This window comes from Cydia amplana, chromosome 22 (genome assembly GCF_948474715.1).
Source record: "Cydia amplana chromosome 22, ilCydAmpl1.1, whole genome shotgun sequence".
Lineage (NCBI taxonomy): Eukaryota > Metazoa > Arthropoda > Insecta > Lepidoptera > Tortricidae > Cydia > Cydia amplana.
Window position 1 is genome coordinate 4369057 of NC_086090.1, and position 24081 is coordinate 4393137.

The following is a 24081-nucleotide window of genomic DNA, read 5'->3' on the forward strand; positions in this document are numbered from 1 at the left end:
TGGTCCCAAAAAATGTGACGGATTATAGCTTTTTTTATGAGATAAAAATGAGTTTTAAATTTTTCTTATGTAAAATATAATCTAGGTACAGCTAGAAAGTCATGCGATAGCACTTGTTTTTTTATGTATTTGATAGAAGACGGAAATACAAGCGTGACAGAGTGGTCAGAAAATGACAACGAAAATAATGTTGACGGAAATTACTGTGTATCTTATGTTACGATAGTATTATTTTACCGATGACATATTCTTATAGAATAGAATAGAATAGAATAGAAGAAATTTATTCAGAAAACGCTTAAATTTAGGTATTACATGAGACAACAGAACTAATTTATTATTAAGCGTCACTGAAAAGGTCTCCACTCAGCGTAATGTCAAGATACCATCTAAGGATCTCGACGCTGGTCTTCCGTGGAAACCCTCCCGAGAGAGCGCAACTACACGCTAAGGTACAAATTTTATATAAGTGCAAAAGTTGCAAGTAAATTTAATAAGGCTATAATTATTATTCAATTAAAAACTAAAATAACAAACTACGGTACCTAAACAGTCATTAATCTGGTTTATCTGGCTTACAAGGTGAAATAAATTATTTAGCAGGCGTTCGTTCTAGTAGGGATATATGGCACAGGAGTATACCCATAACTATATTTTTTGTAAGGTTAAAATGTGTTTTTTAAATTTACATTTAAATGAACCAATTGATGGCGAGTTCCTTATAGGTGGAGGTATATTGTTCCAGCACTTCGTGGCAGAGTATTTAAAACTGCCACGAAATGCTGCGGTGCAGTGTCTAGGGCAAAGAAGACGTATGGCTCCCCTAATATGGCGTTGTGAAAAAGTTAACTTTTCATAGAGGTAGAGGGGCGTCATGGATTTTATAATGCCAAAGAGCATGCAAGCAAAATGCAGCGACCGCCGCGATTCCATATTCATTAACCCGCTATTATTTAAATAAGGAGTTACATGGGAGTAAATAAGGAGTTCTTCGGTCGCTACCAAAGTTTAAAACTTCTCATGTCCCATAATACACAGGGCAGTACACAGGGTAGGTATGACATGTCCAACTTGTCAATTTGACAGTGAATGTGGGTATAAAAAAATGCGACTCACCTTGACACGAAACTAGAGCTGAGCTTAAAATTACAGCAAACACGAAGCCTCCAAATCTCCTCATGTCGAAAGCACATCCAAATAATCTGGGCTGCAGCATTTTCCCACACACTTTTAAATGGACATCACAACACCACGTTTATAAAAAAGTTTTTTTTTTCGAAAAAATTTTGGCAAAAAAAATATTTTTTTGTTTTTTTTTAAGTAGTCATGTCCGTTGTCCGTTTAGTCGTGACCGTTGTGAAAGTTGTTCGCGGCGCGTTCGGCGCTTGACTGAGACGGGTCGGCGCGCACGCACCGCCACCTCTCTAGAACGGAGCGGCAGGGGCGGCCAACGTTTTATCGGTTTTGGTGCATCCGGGATTTGAGAAAAGATTTTTGTATGGGGAAATTATGTTTGGAGTTTCATTAGAACAATTTCAGTAAATAATTTAAATATTTAAAGGGTTTAATTACAACAAATGTGCACTAGTAGTCTCTAAACTTTATATGAATGCGGCGATATCATGACGTTTATACGAGTAAAATTGCAGTATTATGTAGAGCTTCTATTATGATTATTTATAATAACTTAGATGTAAGAGGACAGACGGTCATCAAACAATTTAAAAGAGTCTGTCTTTGACTGTCTGTCAAGTGATCTAGTCCATAAAGACCAACATGTTTTAATTTTGTTTTAATTTTATTTTATTTTATTTATTTTAATTTTTAAATGTGTGATTATTATTGTTTTTGTAATTTTATTTAAATGTATCATGTACTTATGGATCATAGTTATCTGAAATAAATGTATTTTGATTTTGATTTGATTTTTGATTTCCTGTGGTCAGATGGCAGTCGCTATCGGAAAAACTAGTAACTACTTACGCCATGTCTTACAATTTAACAGCAGTGTTCTTCTTTAGAATATATGCCATCGCGTGAAATTGCTGCAAATAACAGGGAATATTTTAGTACAGTCGCCATCAGAAATATCGGAGTGGCCAAGGTGCTCACAACTGACACTCTGAAAACGCCTGCCTCTAATGTCAAGACGATAGAGTGCGCGTTCAGATATTGTGAATACATGGCCGCTCCGATACATCTGATAGCGACTGCACTAACTTTTATAACATCCATACAAGATCAAACAGGGGATCTTTTTTTAAAAGTAGGTACACCATTAAATAGCTACTTAATTAAGCAGCTATATAAAGTAGTTTTACTATATCTATTTATTTATTTATACATAATAAAAAAAAGCTCAGTTTCCGCGTAGGTTGCGCGCCGCTGCGGCCGAGCCCACTTCACTTTCAAACTCGGTCGCGGGCGAACACGGGCGCCGAGCCTAGTTCGGCTGCGATATGCAAAAACTACTGACCTATATGCCAGGTGTAAACAACAGGTACTTAGGTTAACAGAAAGAGATCCCTCTACGGGGTAAGTTCGCAATTGTACTTAGCTTTTCTTAATGTCTTGACTTACGGTCCGATTCGAACTTTAAGATAAGTCAATTAATAGATCTAGAAACGATATAGATTAGATATGTCAGTGTCAAATGTGACATTTCTTCAAACAAAAACGTCACTTTTGACACTGACATATCTAATCCATATCGTTTCTAGGTCTAGTAATTGACGTATCCTAAAGTTCGAATCGGGCAGTTAATGTCCTATGTCCCCTAGATGGGGCAGAGGGCGTCTACAATTCACCGCCATCTGGATCTGTCTTGACCTCTGCAATACGTATCCCTAGCTCCAAATCACTTTTATTATGTATTTTATTACGATAACGAGTTTACTATTAGAAGAAGAAAGAAGAAGAGGGTGACAGACTCAGGGTGGTCGCAACAAGAAAAGGTCAACAACAAAGTCGGTGGCGAGGGAACACAACACGTCTACCCATTCTTAAGGGGCCCACTGATTAACAGTCCGCCGGACGGTATCAGTTAGAACAAAAACTTGACAGTTCCGAACAACTGACAGGCCGATACCGTCCGGCGGACTGTTAATCAGTGGGCCCCTTTAAAGTACCTAATTACATATACAGTGAGCCACGAAATTACATGAATGAATGCATTGATAAAGTCACCATGTACTTTTGTGGCTGATGGATGGTACATAAACTACTGGCTTAATTTTATACCAGGGGCCCATTTCTCAAAATCTTTTGTAACTTGTAATACAAGCGGATGTCTCTTTTTGACAGCTTTAGTTAGAAAGGGACTTCCACTTGTATTACAAGTTACAAGCTTTTGAGAAACGGGCCCCAGATGTAAACAAAGTACAGGTTTTCTAAGCCAACAAGGTAGCAGTGGGCGGCATTGCTCGTAGAACCGGAGTCTGCTCCGCTCGAGCAGAAGTTACGTTTCTTAATAAGTTCAGGAGCCTATCCCACGAAACTTACAATTACAATTTACAGACAAGTTACAATTATGTATTTATTTATTAAAACTGACATATCACATAATTTACAAATGACATAATTGTACCTAATGGAAAATTTATACAAATAAGTAAATTGTCGCGACAAATCCACAATTAGGCACGCATCACAAAATATGTACCTGAAAATATAAGTAAGTAAGTTCCAAACGAAAACAACTTAAGAAATCGGGATTGATACATTTTGAAAATATCTGACGCATTGAGAACTTTGAACACATTAAAAACATAATTTACTCGTCATCCAAATTTTATTTACACGTAATTACCGGGGCCGAAATCTACAAAACTAGCGTTTATATAGTATAGGTACCGATAGCCTTCAGGGTTTGCTAAGATGTAACGAATCAAAAATACTCAACATCAATTAATGACTGACGGCGCGATTCGGGAAATGAATTAGTGATTCACTAGATATGAAATAGTAAAGATATGTGACGTTCCATGGCAAAAGGTAGGTACCTTATGGCGGCTGGGGCTTACGCTATTATTAACGCCGCTCTAACATTCAGCCGGGGCAATGGTACCTTTTGCCATGGAACGTCACATATCTTTACTATTTCATATCTAGTGAATCTCTTATTCATTTTCCAAATCGCGCCGCTAGTTTTTTAAACACAAACAGAGACGGTGAGTTTTTAGCGAGCCTGTGCACTTAATAATATCCATCTTAATAATATCTTGTGTTTATCCATGTTTATTCTCCTGAAAGCATATCCAGCCAGATAGGTAAAATATTATCTCGACTTCAATAAAGGAAATGGTGATTCATTAATTCAGGTACAGGTGCGGCCCATTGATATTTAAATTTAGAAAATATTTTAATTAGGTACCTATTTGATTCGATTACGCCCTCATGCCTTTCACACGCACCTGTTACCAAAAACAGGAGGGTCAGACGCGTAGGGCGTTTCGGAAAGAGGACCTCTGCGAGAGGCGAGAGGCCAATGACCCCGAGTTCACTCAATTATTTTTTTTTTTGTTTTATGGTTTCGCTCCTTGAGTAGGAAGCACGGACTTACCAAATCATTTAGCCTGTCGGTATTCTGGTTGCCTGATTGGTTTATATGATTAATTCTAATTGAATGTGATCTTATTGTTGTTCATCGCTAAATTTACATTAACAATGTATAAAAGTTTTTAATGTACCAAAACGGAGATGGCGGGACGACGTGTGTGCATTGGATAGGACTAAATGGCGGGAAAGAGGGGAGGCCTTTGCCCAGCAGTGGGACACTCTTATAGGCTAATAAAAAATAATGTTTTTATCAACTTGTGTTTCATTAAAAGTATATAATATATAAATAAATAATTGTAGTTTCATTGAAGTACTCCTTGGGTCGTAATGTTCTGTACATGAGGGTTGCAATACGTGCCGCCCTAAGTAGATACTTCTTTTTGACATTACTTTTTTCTTACACATGTACCTCAGCCATGACCTTTTCGCTGTCAACTGCCAAATCGATGCGCAAGAATCCGGAGAAAGTGTGTAAGCTGTGTACGTGACGCCAATACAGGTTACGATGCGTACGCGCACCGCGTTCCGATAGAAGCCTTCGCGAAGGCTCAGAGGGCCTACCGCGAACCACGTTCGACGTGTTACCTCCCTGTCACACTTACGTACGAATTTACAAGTGCGACAGAGAGGCAACACGTCGAACGTGGTTCGCGGTAGGCGCTCTGAGTACCAGTATAAGCGTAGACCTTTGGGTCGTCCAGAAATCATGTGATCGTTTAGAGGGTGGGTGGAGGTAAGGAAAATATCACGAATTATCACGATGGGGGAGGGGGGTCAAAAATAGGCCAAATATGATCACATGATTTCTGGACGACCCCTTTGTTACATTGGTTCATTTCGTGTTCATTGTTTTTTATTAGCCTAATTTAATATCCCACTCCCACTGATGGGCAAAAACCTTTGAGTTTCCTCCACTCGACTCTATAGTTTGCACATTCCCACCAATACGGATAGAATGCGTCCAAGTCCTAGTCCCCAGGGCCCAGCCGGCGTAGCATGGTTTCATTTTTATCCCCTGTCACTATGCCCGTCACTTTCGCACTTACATACTCGTTAGCACGTGACAGGCATGGCGACAAGCGATAAAAATGCGACCGTGCTACCGTCACAGGTGTCTCGATGACGACGGGCATGAAGTCGTAGGTTGCTTCCAAGGCAGACTATTTTTGTCGGCAGTCTCTGCCGCTGAGCCTGCCGACTTAGCAGTTTGTCCTAAATGGTATGCAGCAAATGTACCTAATCACACAAGTTGCATCCCTTATAAGACACCTCTTTTCCAGGGAACCAGTGTCAACCCGTCGGGTCGTTTGCCGTCTGTTCGAGACACTGGTTTGTATTGCAAATACATTTTTAAGAACCCTAAAAAGGAAATGATTGTAGTTTTTTCTACCCTTACTGTCAAAAATTTGTCAGATTATAGTTATACGGATCTAAAGCTCACGTTAAAGTGGTTCGATAAGAACTAGACGCACTGGCGCTGGCGATCTACCGTTAACACTCAGTTAGGCGAATGAGGTGACAAGACATGAAGACATACTAGGATTTCCTGTCGACTCCAAAACATCAAATACCATCCTGTTAACTTATCTTGAACCTTATTTAAAAGACATAAGATACACCTATAGTCACTATGGAATATTCTGTCAATACACGGCCATACTGTTAGCCTGTTAGGTATTAGGTGAACGTGAACCTTATATCAAAGAGATAAGATCCATCGATGATCAATGAGTATTGCTGAACTTCAACTAAACATTGTTAGACTTTATTAAATTGCAATAAGAACTACAATAAATGGTTTATAGTGCCACATAGACACAAGATGGTAGCCCGGTTGTTGATAGTTTGTAGTGGTATTTGATGATAGCAGAATCGGAAGAGTATTAGTACGTGTAACGATTTCGACAGATTACTTACATTCGGATTGTGACTGGTGCAGTAGTAGAAAAAAGCGATGTCAATCAGTTTCCTCCAATGGCGACTTTCTTCTTTTCGATCTTTTTGAGTGACTTTTTGATATTAAACAAAATTAACACATGTGATGATCCGGGTTCGGTACGAGAGGGGTGTAATTAAAGAAAGATCTTGACACTGCTTAAAACTAATATTTATACATCAAAACACTGATACATGAAATTTCATCCGAAAGAACACAATGAGAGTATCACCGAGGAAACGAATAAACCTAAGCGTAAAAGTTTAAGACTAACATGCAAATACAAAAATACTAAAAGAATAAGAAAATAAAAATAAACACTAACAAAAATATACAACAAAAATAAAAAGTCAATTTTGGAGTTCGCTGTTGCCCAGGACCGAACCCGAGTACACTTGTTTGAGAAGCGAGCGCACTACCACGGCGCCAGTACTCGGCTTGCTAGTAATGACGAAATCAGTCTAGACATCCGGAGTCTCACTTGCGCCGTAAATTGTCGTAACCACAAAATGTCAAGAATCTTGATGATAGCTACGTATCATCAAAATACGTCTTGTAGGACGTCAAAACGTGCCATATCGGAAAAAGGGCGTCTCCACAGGCTGTGGACAAAATAATCCATCATTTACATCTCCTTTGTAAACATCAAGCTAATTTACCTTTACTACTCGTAGATATTTATCGTTACGACTTACCCCGTGTCCTTTCTTGTACACGCACACACACTTTTACGGCTCAGTAACTGGCACTCGCTTTAAACGATTTTCTCCGTGATCCGGAGTTATTATTTATTTATCTGCCGATCACAGTGACCGTTCTTTGTTTCGCTCCGGTCCCCGCTACATTTTTTCCTCTACCCGCAGATTAGGCGCGCGGTACCCTCTTTTAGCGAAAGCTATTTGTGGACGTTCCAAAACAAATTAAACGATTCACTACACACATAAAAGTATCAGTGAAAGAATAAGGATCAAAGTCAAAAGGCGTTCTAAATTATCTTTGTCTGCACCAAAAGTTTACATTAAAGTATTTTTATTACAGCGCCATCTGTTTTCACTTACTTGAAAGCTCCCAACAATTGATTACAACGCCCTCTATATTTTCGGCTTATAGATCGTAAGACTTTCGGCGTAGTTTTCACATCATATTCACTTGCTTTAGCAGTCGCCCTAATATTGCGGAATATTGTCGCTAGATGGCAACATTTTGTGTGATGTAAGGTTAATGTCATAGATAGCACTTTTATCAAAAATTATTGGTGACAATAAAATCCATTAGATGGCGTCACGAGTCCACAGAACTGTACGTTATCAGTATCACATTTTCATTGCGAGAAGCTACTCGTATAACTCGTAGTTCGTAGCGTAGCTATAGACGATATTTTTTTATTAGAACAAATATTTATTGTAGAAACTTAAATATAAATACAGAGTAAATATATAAAAAATAACTACATATAAAACCCGTCCCGGGCTGCCCCCGACGCAAAGGTGCCCATCACGCTCGCTGCGTTGCCGCGTTGGATTGCGATGGACAGCCTGGTTTTGCATGCAACCAAATTCATTTCAGTACCTAGGTACTATTATTATATTTAGCTTCATATTGCTGTCGTGTTTGGAATTTAATGTAGGTACATATATGTAAGTAGTAAGTATACACCTTTAGAACCTCCACGTGTTGGTTTCAGCTTAATGCACGCCCAGTAAACATAATTTTGGAAAAAGAACTTTATTTGTCAGTTAGTCTGATAAGTTAATAAATTGTGTGCCTGCTGCATTATTTATAATCATTTTAAACTTTCCTACTAGCGATTTTTGTCTAGTGTCGAAACCACTGTTTGCTGTACAAGTGTACACAGTGGGCAAAGTTATCTGAATAGGTACCTAGTACCTACCACACAAGTTGCGGGATACGAGGTTTTTAAAGTAACTGTCAACGCATGTTGGCAGTTACTATTAAAAAGCTCTTATCTCGTAATATCATGTCATCTTATGTTTCTTAATGTTTGCAGACTGTCTGCAATACTACTGCAAATTGCAGTAGTTTGCAGATGAGATTTTTTTTTATTACGGGGTCATAATGAATTAAGTATAATAATTTTTGATTTTATAAGATTAGACGGATAAATTATATGTATATCTCTATTACATTTAAAAAATATGGAAAACAATTTTAGCATTGAAAACCTTTAAATATGTAATAGGTACCTACCTAAATAACATGTATTTATTTTGTACGTAAATACGTAATATAGAAAAATAACCAGCTAACTTCAGGAAAAAGAAGGATTTGACGATTTCGACGGGGTCTTTTGTTGTGTTTTCTGCGCTCGACGTGACGTGACAAAAATAGGAACATTTGTCGGTTTTTTATTGAATTTGACAGATATTTGTCTAATAACCAATGTTTGTGTCCCATAGAAGTGAGGGCGTCGGGTAAGCGATTAACATCGTCCATGGACACCCGCAACACCAGAGGGGTTGTAAGTGCGTTGCCGGCCTTTAAGATAGGAGGACGTGTTGAGACTTGTAATTGAGTTCTGGCTGATAGGTACGTAAGTATTTATACCCAGATATTTGTTTAACGCTTTCAATACCAGTAGCGTAATTAGGTATGTAATTTGTTGTGTTAAGTTAACTTTGTGCTAGGCTATTATATGTACCTACACTCTTGATTTGACTAACAAAATCCTACTTCCAAAAAAGATCCCGACTTTACCTACCGACCAAGAGGGGACTTAAACTTTTATATCAGTGATCTAAATAAGACAGATCTTCTTATCTTAAAAGAAAACAAACATGCACGTGGTCATTAGCTTCACAAGTCACAACTAATCGCCTTGTCTATCGACGTTCAGCCGACAACAGCAGGTAGGCAAATAAAATAATTACAGATCTTCACGAGTGTCAGTTTAAAACACTGTAATATGGCGGCATGCGCGCTCTAACCACGTTTGATTTACTATGTAACACCGCAAACAATTTAGTTCAATCGAACTAACCCATTCATACGTTCATTCATTCCCGCCAATCAACGCAGTGCTGCCAAAATAACAAACAAAATCGTACAAACTAGAGCTTAATGCCCGGCATTATAATATTTGGCCGCGGGCGTCAGATTAAAAAAAAATCAAGATTTTTAGGAGTGGACGCGAGACGAAATCGGACTTGGTCGTTATAAATTTTGTATAAGATAACAATGCGCGTGTGGGTGTGTGGTAAAGCGCTGACGAGTATAGTTACAGCACGCAATAACGCTAACAAGCATGCGAGGGGGAGGGGCGATGGTTGTAGAGCGCTGTCCCCCTCACGCCCCGGCAACATGGCGCGCTACTCGGGCGCAGGCTCGAATCGTATCGCCTACCCACTCAAGGTTCGCTGACTGCCGTTCTTTTGTTTTAAATGTTGCCCGCTTAGAGATTTTCCCGGAGTTCTGCTGATTTACGAAATTTCGATATTTATAAACTAAGAACTGTCAACCGAATTTATAGTTAGTTTTTAGCATTAGAAAAAAGGCAAATATGTAACAAATAATGAAACATATACGATTATTTACATTCTTTTGATTTCATAAGTAATAGCTAGTTATTGATTTAAAAAAAGCGTTTTTCGTGTAAAAGACACGTCAAGATCGCGTACCTAGTCTTTTTCTAATGCTATAAAAACGAACTAAGTATAAGCTGTTGTGACATATAATAACATTGAATAATTTTACAGTTTAGACACTTGTTTTAAGTCTCTCGTGCCGGGCCGTCGTGAACGCTGCTCGCACTGTTAGTGCTTGAGAAAGGAGACCTAGGCTCTCCGAAAACTGTCGCGCGAGTGACTAAAAAAAACAAGTGAATCTAAACTAAACCGTAAGTAAAATTATTCAATCTTGTCAACCGTAGTCATGATAGATATAGATGGTCAAGCAGATCTTGTCAGTAGAAAAAGGCGGCAAATTTGAAAAATGTAGGCACGAAGGGATAGCGTCCCATAGAAAATTTGAAATTCGCGCCTTTTTTTTACTGGCAAGATTTGCTTGACCAGCTTTAGATACATTTTTATTATTTTGGTACGCTTAATTCGAAAATTAGTAAAGTGTAACATCAAACGCTTTTACAATATGAGAGATTACCTTTTGACTGTTTTGAGGTGTAAATTAGGGCTTCCAATACCGGGATCCCGGTATTTCGGATTCCCGGGATCCCGTCTTTTTAAACGCATTTTTCAATACCGGTATTTTTAAAGGCAATACCGGGATCCCGGTATTTTAAAAAATGAGGGAAATGCTCAGTATAAACCCTTGAAATCCATTATATTCGGCTGTATCAAAAAGCTTACTAAACGTCAGACGCATCTAGAGTTGACCAAGAAAAGACTGCAACGATTTTGATAGCACGCGCAGTGCAAGTGTTATATTAAACGTCAAACTTCTATGAAATTATGACGTACAAATAACACTTGCACTGCGTACTGCGTATGCTTTCAAAATCGTTGCAGACTTTACTTGGTCTAACTCTAACTGGTCTCTAGCCCGCATTTTATTATTGAAACAAGATCGTTGCCTAATGCGTCAGATAAATATTTGGTGGTTGGTGGTGGAATGAATCCTGAAGTTATGTGAGTGATGAATATGATGATAGTGTCATTAACATTAACATAATTAGTCCTTATAATTTTATCAATAAATAAAACGAAAGAGCAAGGATAACTGTAATAATGGCAAACCAATTTTGACGGAAATTTGAAAAAATGTTGTCTGGTTGGTTAAGTTGGGCTACAAATGTGACTGGTGAGGTGAAGTCAACAAATTGGATAAAATTATTGACAACCTGGAGTGTGAATTAAATTATTGCAGATGGCGGCATTGATTGTTTATTGTTGTAATAGCTTTTAGGACATATCTGGTATTCCAGTGAGCCTTTCTAATTCCACTTTTTAATAAAACTATATATTTTTAAGCGATTCATATCCAATACCGGGATCCCGGGATCCCGGTATTGATGAAGACAGTTTCGGTATTAATACCGGTATTGTAAGAAGTCCGGTATTTGGAAGCCCTAGTGTAAATACAATTTTTTTTGTCGTCCACGTTACGGCATTTTTTTTACATTTAGGGTGATTTAGGTAAAGCTCTTGCATAAAATCATACCATTCGTCCTTCTGCTTTACCGTAAGGTAAAATTATGACGCGCGTGATGGTCTATATCTATAAGATAATACCTATCATCAAAACGTTATACTAAAATAATATTGTTTTATTAAAAACACCTAGACTTGATTTCCGATTTAATAAGTTTTACTGCGTACCTAATTTAATCCATCATTTAATAGGTGTATTTTGTGGAATGTTCAATTCAATATATTCCCGATATCAACCATCATCAAGCTCATTTAAATTATGAATGTTTTAATAATAATTTTGATAAAATGAAAGCTTTAATTTTAAACTACAATACCCACGTCCTTATTTGCATCACTAATAATAATTAATTATTTGAACTACCGTTCGAAATCCGAAGCGCGTACAATTTTGTGGCAATCTCAAATTTCGTACCGGGAACCCCGGACCGCAGACGAAAACAGCGCCAAGCCGAGGACCTGCTCAAACCGAACGTCTGCATACCAATCGTCGGTTTTTTATACGCGCGTCGGTGCACGCCCGTCTCTGTGTGCGTGGCCGCCTCAGTGTGCGCGCTCTCGCGCGCGGTACAGACCATTGTTGTGTGCAGTAGACTCGCGACCGGCGAACATACTCGTCTACTGTTACTATACAACCTCAAAAACTGCCGGTAAACAAAAATAATGACCAGTGTACCACATTACGTGCGCGAGTGCCAACAGTGTGTGATAACCAAGTAGCGTGCGTGCAGTGAAGTGTTTTCAAACGTGTTTTGGAGTTTTGAAGCCATGCTCGATGTGTTTAGGTATGTCCAGACTGATTAATTATGGCCCATCAGTGTTAAAGGGGTCACTGGCCCTCGATTTCGCTATGAAGTCTAGTAAACTATACGTCTTTTTGTATTTTTAAACGGTGACAGTCTTATCCGATCTGAGCGTTGCGTATTTACATAAATGCGTGCGCTAGGTGTGAACGTTTTCCACTTACATCCGTTGTTTGGTTGTTTCTATTAAGTTTTATGTGCGTTTGGCGCCGCCGGTCGTGTTATCAGCCCTCTAGAAGTATGTCGAGTAATTTATAATGTAATTAATACTTATCGGTGACGGCGCCGTGAACTTTGCTTACTGCCCGATGGGCAAGCCAAGTCTGAGATGACTCGAATACCGACGCTCTGGCTGTAACGAGAACGCCGTTGTCAGAAAAAAAAAACAGACAATAGACTAATAAAGGGAAGGAAAAGATAAACAAAAGTAACACGGTCCTTATAGGACAAGAAAAGAAATTAAAGTCCGTTCGTTAAACCGTCCGTTGTTTTATTATTACAACTCAAAAAGAAAAATATAGTTTTATAGAAACATACACCCTGTTATTGATTGAACATAGAGTTCAAATTGGGTACATTAAATACCTACTTCACGCTTATTTAGGTAGGTAGATAAAAAAAGAAAAACACGCAGGCTAATATCGTAACATAATATCAGATAAATATCCACGAATGTTCATTAGGTCACTGATATTGAATATAGGTATTTAACATAGCATAATACCTAACACAAAATACAATACTGCCGGCCTAGCCAAGGTTACAATCGCTATCGCTTCGACAACGAAAAGCATTATGTCTCTCTATCACTCTTCCATATTGTGCGACAGTGACAGTTGCGTTTCGATCGCTACGGAGAGTAAGCGATCGGCATCTTGGCTACGCGGCCAGTTTAGTTACTGGAAGAAGCAGCAAAAACTTGTAGGTATGACGTTTATACCTACTATTTTACTGTAGAATGTAGATGCCTACTGTTAGAATAGGTACCTACAGCTTATAAAATGTTTTTTTAACCAATCAGTAGAAGAGCTTATTGTATTTCTTACAAGTGGAATAATTCGCTTTTAATTACTATAGACATAATAGGTAGGTATATGTACCTAACTACATTACGTATTTTCTACCAATGCCTAGCGGTGTCGGTTAGTAGGTACCTTTCCTAGTTAAATACCTACCTACTTTCGGTAATCTACCTATCTAAAACTTTAAAACAGAAATACGTAGCTTGGGTACATAAATAAAAGTACCTAAACTAATAGAGTTAGACCAAGCTAAGTAAGCAGTGTTTTTGATAATCTAGACTGCGTGTGAACGTCAATATTCTATGATATTAATAAATAAATTAAATATATATCGTATTAGGTGGAAGATACCTTAAAGGACATTTTTTCCTACCTATCTAGATGTCCATTAAGTGGATTAAAGTCGTGTTATCTAACAAACCACATTAATTATAATTGCCTTATAAGTCTGTAGGATAACTTGAGGTCAAATTCGAGTGTTTACTAGGACTAAACTACCAAGCACCTTAACACTTGTAAAATGCCGTTTCGCCCATAAATTCTACTTTTAAGGACACTTGCTTTAACAATTATTCAGACTTAATGTCCAGAATAATTTTATAAATACTTATGTCAAGGGATAGAACTTTAATTGTGATGCCATGTTTTTTACGACATTGCCCCACTGACCATCCAGCCTCTAGACTCAACTTAGGCCAATTCTTTCATGAAACCGATGCTGCCAAAAATACAGGGGTGCGGGGGACGAGGTGAGCGAGTCCCGTGCCGTGATTGGTCCGTTCAAACACACGTGGGCGTCAGACAGAAATATCTGCCGGGCGCTAGTGATGTGACACGTTGAATAATAACATTGTCAATCACGGTCAATAATGTAATAACAGTAATAATATGCAAGCATGTTTTGAATGCTATGTTGATTCGTTCGTTCGAAAACATTAATCCATAACGATGTGGTTTCGTTAGCAGGTGTATCTGCTTTATATAATTAATTTAAAAATAAACTATTGGTAAAAAGGCGTCTTATGGGATTTAGAGAAGCGCGAGACGAGACGAGATGCGGATGCGGATATTCGCAACATCCCTGCTTGGAAGCACTTCATTCACGCAGCTCGCCCTTCGGCCTCGCTTTAAATTACTGAGGGTTGCACGCTTGGGAGTCGGGGTGAAGGCTTCGGGCCTTCGGCGGGTCAGCCTTCGGCCTCCCAGCCTGATATTCGCCCTTCGGGTTCGCTTAACCTACTTGGAAATTTTCCTTTGCCCGTGTCCGCCGCCATTTTGAGTGTTAATAAAAAATAATTCACATACTAATCTTGGGCCCCCAAGCTCGCCGCATGCCAAATCTCAACGCGCTCAGACCAAATTGAAAAAAAAATCATATCATAATCATAATCATAATTCTTTATTGCAACCATGGTATTACAAGGTGTTCTTATGTTAGTTAGTACATTTTGAAACTTTTTAAATGCAATTTGTGTTGTCTCGGGCCCTCTATGGCATTTGGTCGAGCACCCCCCACCTATCTCTCACCTTTGAAGCTTTTCATAAAAAATAAGTGGCCATTTTTACCGCCATATTGGTTTTATTAAAAAAAAAATCTATAGGAATACAGCTAGGTGACCCCGAGTTTTCGTGACCAAAATTTTAGCGCGCTGGGAGCATTTTGAAAAATGATCGCCATTTTGAATCCGCCATTTTGAAAAAATAATGGCGGCTTCAGAAACTGTCAGCGTCCCTCTATGACATTTGGTCGAGCATCTCCCACGTATCTGTCACCGTTTAGTGACCAAAAGTCGGATAATCCGGTAGACCAAAAGTCGGATTTTTCTGGAAGTCACCAAACCACCCCCTCTATACGACCGTATCAAAGTCAAATACCCCAGGAACCCCCTTCTGAGAGAGCAATTATGTCAATTAATCAGTCGGGTTGCGGCTTTATATACAGGGTGGATTTTCTTTTTGGCTCAGTGAGGGCAGCTACCAGATCCCGTACTGCTACGAGAAAACGGTCTTAGGAGACCTTCCCTCGATTTCAAATTAGATCCCATTCCTATTGAGGATCAAAAGCTTGTATGGAAGCAAAAAAAAATTCCGGCTAGAAAAGCCACAAATCGAGGAAAACTTTTCCCATAATATTTGAATGAAAATGAAAACTTTTATTTTTCACATGCTACTTTTGTATGCCAATCGATTCCATTCCTATCCAGTATCAATAGTTTCCTAGGGGTCGACTTACGGTAATGTACTAAAAAGCCACAAATTAATAAAAACTTTTTCCATACATTTACTATGGAGAAAATGTGAAATTTTATTCACAATTTTCTACCTCGCCCATCATTCGTACAGCAATGTCTTCATACAGTGTTATGGTTCTTAAATGTAACAGGACAGGACTGATTGGCCAAATATTATGGGAAAAGTTTTCCTCGATTTGTGGCTTTTCTAGCCGGAAATTTTTTTTTGCTTCCATACAAGCTTTTGATCCTCAATAGGAATGGGATCGATTGGCATAAAAAAAAAGTTTGTCAAAAATGACCTTTTTCTCGTATCCTGTATGTTTTTTCCAAAATCTGTAAATGCCAATCTTCATTAATTTGAAATCGAGGGAAGGTCTCTTAAGACCGTTTTCTCGTAGCAGTACGGGATCTGGTAGCTGCCCTCACTGAGCCAAAAAGAAAATCCACCCTGTATTCGCGGTATCCTACTATACCCACCCATTAAAAACACCCTGTATATTTCTATTAAGAGATATTACATGGTTTAAATCAAATATTTATTTGTTATTATGTAAATGAAATGTTATTTAACACAATCTAACTAAATGAAGTTTAAATTATTTGGCCGAATGTTCAAGTATCATTGCCATGTTGGCAGTCGTACACAGAAAAAAAGCAAAAATTAAAAAGTTAAACCGACGCCCACTATTCTCAACAAAAATGGAATCAAAATAATGCATTTTAAATTGCAAACGTGTGGTTTTGTATAAAATTGGTCTTGTGATTAATTTAAATTTGCAATGTTTTTATAATCGCTAAAAGTAATACGAGTACCTATGTAGTGCTGAATTGACAATATCGTTTATGTTCAAGGGAAAATTGGTACCTGACCGTAAGTGTAATTCTCATATTATTTATTTGTATTATAGTGAATTTTTCGCAAATACCTATGCGATTTGAATTGAATTACCTTGTCAATAGTAAACAATCACATTCTATGGATATGGACATCACTAGTTTGGGCTTAGGAATGTCACGTAATAAAAGACAAGAAAGGATGTATACGGATGCAGCGCGATAGAAAGAGACTTTCTTAAAAGACGTCATCGAGTTTCAAGCGCTGTCAAATTTGATGAGACGCTTAAATTAAAATATTTTTTATCCAAATCTCTAAAAAATCGGCTTACCTGTGAAATGAAATGCCATTTTTTTGTACACCAGAGTTTTTAGTGTTCTTGCCACACAATTTGACACAACAATAATGCATTTTTGATAGCAAAAACTTCTTCGAGCTACCGAAGTTTCTAGACCGAGCCCGGTCCGCCGACTGAAGTAAGCGGTGTAGGCGTGACTCGAAGATGGAGTAACGCTACCGTATGTGTGGCAGAGGGGGTAGCGCGACTATGCTATGTCTAGAGGCTGGATGGTCAGTGCATTGCCCTAATAAATAACAAATACCCCTACGAAGCTTGAGCACCTGCTTAATAAAAACGATGACCATATTAAAACCATTTTTTATTGATATAGAAATTACACGTTACATTTTCATTGGGGATTAAATTGGCAGCCATTACTAGTCATTAACACGTGGAATGGAACGTTTTTTGTTTCGTCAACCGACCATAAACAATGTGCGTAACTTTTTAAATTTAAACAAATCGTCAGCGTTGGGAAAAATGGCATTGTGATCAATCAGTGGTATCAGATGTTTTTTTAAATGAATGAATCGGTGTACGAAAATAAAAATGGATCCTTGTATCCAACGGAATCAGTAACCGAACCCATTTCTCAAAACTGACCGTGGCGCGAGCAAAAAGAAATATTATTTATAACCTTTTAAAAGAAAAACACGCTTTTTTTTCTTTTTCCTTTTTTTATGGCGCGCAGTAAAACGCGACAGCGGGGTCACGAGTGGCCAGATCGGAAATCGAGTTTTTGGGATGTTTTACTCAAATTCTTATCTTCGAAATAGGTATTTTATTAAATACCTACCTAAACATTCTACATATAAATCATTTGTTCCTATTTGATTTGGGTTAATGTTACGTGTATTCCAAATAAATTAGATAGGTACTGGAAATTCTAAGTAGGTACCTGTTTTTTAACGCACCCCTAGCCTATACTGCTACCATCAGTTTGGCACTGACATAAACGCCGTCGAGAACGTAATTTACTTTCTATACATCTCGCTCGTACTCGCATATTAATGCAAACGAGATGTATAGATAGTAATTACGTTCTTGATAGCGTAAATGTCAGGTTTGACACTGTCAGTGATTCATGGTACGGGCTCTAGACTATAATGAATAAGAATAACTGTCGTACCTGCACTGTAAAACAATAAAAGTATATAAACTTATAGGATAGGTTACCATACCTAACTGGATAAAGATAGTCAAGAGATCGCTCTTTAGCGATAAGACTGCATTTGTCTCTCTCTATTACTAAAGCTTTACGTATTGTCTTTTCTTTTATTGGGCAGACAGTACCTATAATAAAGAACTTGAAAAAACATTGTATTTATCTAGATTCTTGCTTAGTTAAATAATAAGAAGATACACTGGAAGATACAGTCTGCAAACGTACTACCTTAGCAGTTAGCACCCTATGCAGGGGTGCTAATGCTAAGGTAGTACGTTTGCATTTTATTATGCAAAAGGCTAATAGATACCTTAGATGTTTTTTTTTTCTGAACAATGTTTTTTTTCTACCTATATCTTTTGACGAGAATGAAATGATAGTAATAATCACAGATAACACAGCAAGAAAACTATTTAAAATTAAATAGCCATCCAAAACAAACTATGAAATAAATACAAAAAGCGGCCAAGTGCGAGCCGGACTCGCCCATGAAGGGTTCCGTAATTTATGACTTATTAAAAAAAAAACTACTTACTAGATCTCGTTCAAACCAATTTTCGGTGGAAGTTTGCATGGTAATGTACATCATATATATTTTTTTAGTTTTATCATTCTCTCATTCATTCAGGGGGGGGGGGGGGGCGGACACATTTTACCACTTTGGAAATGTTTCTCGCGCAAACTAGTCAGTTTAGAAAAAATTATATTAGAAACCTCAATATCATTTTTGAAGACCTATCCATAGATACCCTACACGTATGGATTTGATGAAATAAATAATAAAAAATTATTGAGTTTCAGTTCTAAGTATGGGGAACCCCCAAAATTATTTATATTTTTGTGTGAAAATCTTAATGCGGTTCACAGAATACATCTACATACTTACCAAGTTTCAACAGTATAGTTCTTATAGTTTCGGAAAAAAGTGGCTGTGACATACGGACGGACAGACATGACGAATCCATAAGGATTCCGTTTTTTGCCATTTGGCTACGGAACCCTAAAAACCGGCATTCCCAAAACGGGCAAGGAGGCCAAAGGCGGATTTCTCCGAAACGAAACAATCGTGTTATTCTCGCCATCTTGAATTATTCATTTAATCACATTTCCTACGCTTCGGGTGTTCTTATTGCTACTAATTAGGTATTTTATAACTTATTTAGAATTGTAATCTGTTTCCTTTTGGCGAAACGGAATAATTATGTGTACCTACGCCGCCATAACAGCCCTTTAACAAATTAATAAAATAAATATATGTAATTATGTATGTATGTACATATATACTTTATTGCATATAGAAATAAAAACATGAGAAACACATTTACAGAGTACGTTAAATACAACATAGGCGAACTTATCCCTGTATGGGATCTCTTCCAGTTAACCTATAGTTATGTGTAGGTCGTTGAGATACTTTACAACAGCCCTATTTAGTTATCGTAATTATTTTTAGTTTATTTAAAATTTCAAAATTACGTTTATGTCATGAAGTTATATATTAATGATCACATCACAGTTAATGAATGAATAGATCCCTTCCTTGTCTGTGTATGATTCAAATGTATGTACTTACAGTAATTGTGATGTGAAAAGTAATTTATATATTAAAATACATCTGTAGCTTAATTTATTTAATATGAGTACAGAGTATCGTTTTATCCAATCCCTCACCGCGTTCAGTATTCCGCGGCGCACCTCGCACGCGCGCATTAAAATTCTCGACTCCCGCGCATGTTCCCAGCCTCATAATAATAAACTTAAACTACACATTATTACGTTTTTATACCACGTTGGTGGCAAACAAGCTTAATACTTTTTTAGCATTAGAAAAAACAATGTAGAAGTAAGTAATTGTACTTAATTATAAGTTCTACATTTCTAAACGCTTCTCACTGCACCCAACTTGTATTTTTTTTGTGGCTCTTTTGGTGTATCTGTTAATCTGTTTGATGTGCAAGAATGTTTAAAATGGATAGATTAATAATTAAGCATGAGGATTTGTATCGGGCACGTTTTTTCGTTAAACTATAGAAATAAACTCAATAGCACCGTTAATACTCGTTTTTAACATCAATATTATCAAGGTCCTGTTTTAGAATCCCTTGCTTACTTTTGCAGATTTTGCTACCTTTTTTAAAATTATAAGCAAAAAACGGTCACCCATCCAAGTACTGACCCCGCCCGACGTTGCTTAACTTAGGTTAAAAATCACGTTTGTTGTATGGGAGCCCCACTTAAATCTTTATTTTATTCTGTTTTTAGTATTTGTTGTTATAGCGGCAACAGATATCATCATCTGTGAAAATTTCAACTGTCACTAGCTATCACGGTTCGTGAGATACAGCCTGGTGACAGACGGACGGACGGACTGACGGACGGACAGCGGAGTCTTAGTAATAGGGTCCCGTTTTTACCCTTTGGCTATGGAACCCTAAAAAGCAGTGATATCGTGCACATACTTATAACTATGATTGTTAATTTGTTATTTGTTTATAACATTTGATTATTTAACAAGACATTTTCTCTGATAAAAATAAAAGTCTGATAGACATGTCTTTAGATGCACAGTAAAATTGTACCAACAAATGGTCAGCAAAGGCGCTTTCAATTTATTTTTATGGCGATACTAGTAACGATCTCACAAAAACTAAGTGCCAATGTCAGTGTCCGTTACATTACTTGCCAATAAATACGGCTTACGTTTAAACGCTAAAACATAAAACACAAGACCTATTTGGTTGTAACTGGCAACAAACGTCCCTTTGAGAAACTTGTTTAACGTTTATGTGGCTGTTAGGTATGTTATCCCGTTTTATCAATTGTAAAACCAGCCAGTTCTTTCGAATTTCAAACTTGTAGACCTAGCTTCGAATTTCCAATTTCAATTTGTAAATCATTATTCGTTATGGCTGCACATTTAACGGTTACCTTAGCCTGTTATTTTGGAAATAAAAAATAAAAATGTCTATGGTTTAAAAAAGAAAACCCTAATAGCCAAAGCCCAAATAAATAAAAAAAAACATGAGAATGGTTAAGCAAGTGAGCAATGGCGGACGAAACGAAAGTCGTTTTTGAATTTCGAATCTCAAAGCCTAGCTCAGTCGTTGAAAGTTATTTCAGTAAAATTAGTCAAGTTAATTAGACGATTTCAAATTACTTGATGCGTATCGTAATATATCAACTTCGCGTAATGAGGGTTTCCTAGAAAAGATACGGACGGACAGACACTGCTTCCAAAATCTGTGAAAAAAAGCAAAGAAACAAAACAGTTCATAAACCGAGAATGTCTCTTAAGGTAAAGGCTGTAAGGTTGAGAATAGGATGATAATTAGAAATTGAGATGTAGAGATAAATGTGTAAAATCCGAAGCCAACTTTTTTTGCAAGGGCGTCCGTCCTTTGGAAAGTTCGTACTTTTGTCATTGGATTTTTAAATAAATATGCTAAAACTGATGACACATGGTTTGGGACTTGTTTGGGCAAAAACATGGACCTGTGGCTTGTTCGTCCGACACTGTCGTTTGTTAGCTCGGAACCTAAGCTTTTTGTGTTTTTAGGGTTCCGTAGCCAAATGGCAAAAAACGGAACCCTTATAGATTCGTCATGTCTGTCTGTCTGTCTGTCCGTCTGTCCGTCTGTCTGTCCGTCCGTATGTCACAGCCACTTTTCTCCGAAACTATAAGAACTATACTGTTGAAACTTGGTAAGTAGATGTATTCTGTGAACCGCATTAAGATTTTCACACAAAAATAGAAAAAAAACAATAAATTTTTGGGGTTCCCCATACTTCGAACTGAAACTCAAAAATTTTTTTTTCATCAAAGCCATTCGTGTGGGGTATCTATGGATAGGTCTTCCAAAATGATATTGAGGTTTCTAATATCATTTTTTTCTAAACTGAATAGTTTGCGCGAGAGACACTTCCAAAGTGGTAAAATGTGTGTCCCCCCCCCTGTAACTTCTAAAATAAGAGAATGATAAAACTAAAAAAAATATATGATGTACATTACCATGTAAACTTCCACCGAAAATTGGTTTGAACGAGATCTAGTAAGTAGTTTTTTTTTAATACGTCATAAATCGTCTAAATACGGAACCCTTCATGGGCGAGTCCGACTCGCACTTGGCCGCTTTTTTTTAACATTTGGCACTTGACACTTTAGTTTAGACAATAAAATGTAACTGATTTGACAGTGATAAGGTGTGTTGGGATAACTTGGGGTAATTATGAACATTTCATAGTTCACTGCTGACTGACGTTGATCATATCATAACACTTTAGTGGATTCTAGATTTGAAATTTATTAATTATTATTTTAAAGAATATTTGAAGGGCCCACGGAAAGAACATGTCTATAGTTCGTTTTTTTAGCATTAGAAAGAACTTGCAAGAAGGTAAGCGATCTTAACATGTCTTTTAATTGAAAAACGCTTTTTAAAAATCAATAACTATTACTTATGAAAGCAGAAGAATATAAATTATTATATTGGATTCATAATTGTTACATATTTGCCGTAACTTATTTTTAAAATGTGTTTTTCACACCAAGATTGTTTACCTTATTTCTAATGCTAAAAAAAACGAACTATAGTCACATTTTTCGGAAAATGAGATTTTTATCTCAAAATGAAGAGCTCTTAATGAAATCTTTTGCTACCACTGTATAATAAATGTAACACAACTTTATTTTTAGTTCAATAATACCTGGTCACGGAATTACCATACGTTTTGACATTGTTCCAAATTTTAAAACCGCGATTACTCAAAATGTCACTAGTGTGACTAGACATGTTCTTTCCGTGGACCCTTCATTTAATGCGAAAGCTGGACATGCAAAAGAAACATGTTGTTTTATTATTTACTCGTATACCTTTGACGCAATACAAATAACAGTATGGCTGCCCTATTTCAGCTTAACAATTAAAAATTAAGCTTATAATTTGAACACAAGCTCTTCTATAGTGAAAATGGTCATTAAAACCAATTATCAATGGCCGTTGTTATCACATGCATGGTCGTAAGGGCCATAATTAGTACTTACGCATTCGCCGTGTGGTGTAAGAATAACCTAAGTCTCGATGTTTTTCAAAAGCACAAAATAAAACGGAATAAAAGGTTAAAAGATTACTAAAATGACTTTTAGGAGGATAAACTAGTGTAAATGTATAGTGAAGTTGGTCGTTACGGCCAATTATCAATGGCCGTTGTTGTCACATGGCATGGTGGCTGTGCTGTAATGGCAATAATTAGCACGCATGCGCCGTGTGGTGCAAGTTTCAAGAATAAATCGAGTCATCGAGAGTACAGTAAGCTGCAGAGATAACTGTATCCCCCTGCAAACAAGTTTCTATGCAGGGTGGGGGGAGGTTATTTCTGCAGCTTAATGTAAGTGTCCTATTTTGTTTGTAACACTTGACACTTTATATAGATATTTCGGAACAAGCGAGAATAGCAAATTAAGCTCTGTATAAAAGATCTTTAAACGGCATGATATTAAAAAAATCCGTTAAATACCTACGTTTGTTTAGGATTATCCGGTTTTACCATCGGTAACACCTTGGTGGTTGGAAATAGCTGGGAATAAAGCTGACTTTCCATTGAGGCGGAGAAGAGACACGCGGGAGCGAGAATCAACCAATAGCATTATTTGTATGCATAGCATTAGAGGAGCGGAAAAGACAACCAATGATATAGATTCCCACACGGCTCCTCTTATCTTCGCCTCAGTGTAAACTGTGAAGGCAGCATAAGACAAAGGCTGAAATCCAAACTTTGCATGATTTAATTACAAAGTTGTCGTTGTTACTTGAACTAAACATTAAGACTTGTAAAAAGTTAAATGTCAACTGTTAAAGTTAAAACGCATTGTCGTTCCGGTCACGTTCCGCCATTGCAGTGAGAGAACTATTTGTAATTCAATTCATTCCTGGAATGGTTAAATAAAATACAGCAATTTTCTTTATTTATAATTTTTATGGGTGCACTTGAATGTGTCAGCGGCTAAAGGTGTAAAAGTCACTCGGAATTTGTCCCTTACGACATGTAATAACAATAACATAACCTTTA

The 24081-nt window shown here is 37.3% G+C and overlaps 2 protein-coding genes across 3 annotated transcripts in view; one reads left to right on the forward strand and one right to left on the reverse strand.

Annotated features, from left to right (window-relative positions):
• LOC134658367 (mucin-2) overlaps positions 1–1282 on the reverse strand; it is a 116331-nt gene extending 115049 nt beyond the window's left edge. The window contains exon 1 of the mRNA XM_063514003.1: positions 1117–1282. Within this exon, the coding sequence (XP_063370073.1) occupies positions 1117–1216 (100 nt within the window). The 5' untranslated portion in view covers positions 1217–1282. The remainder of the gene's footprint in view (positions 1–1116) is intronic.
• Positions 1283–11994: 10712 nt separating this feature from the next.
• Positions 11995–24081, forward strand: part of LOC134658383 (protein pangolin, isoforms A/H/I/S) — a 227915-nt gene continuing 215828 nt past the window's right edge. Inside the window, exon 1 of one of the 2 annotated variants that reach the window (XM_063514062.1) lies at positions 11995–12401. The gene's annotated coding sequence lies outside the window, so the exon portion shown is untranslated. The remainder of the gene's footprint in view (positions 12402–24081) is intronic. The other variant, XM_063514061.1, reaches the window with a different exon arrangement.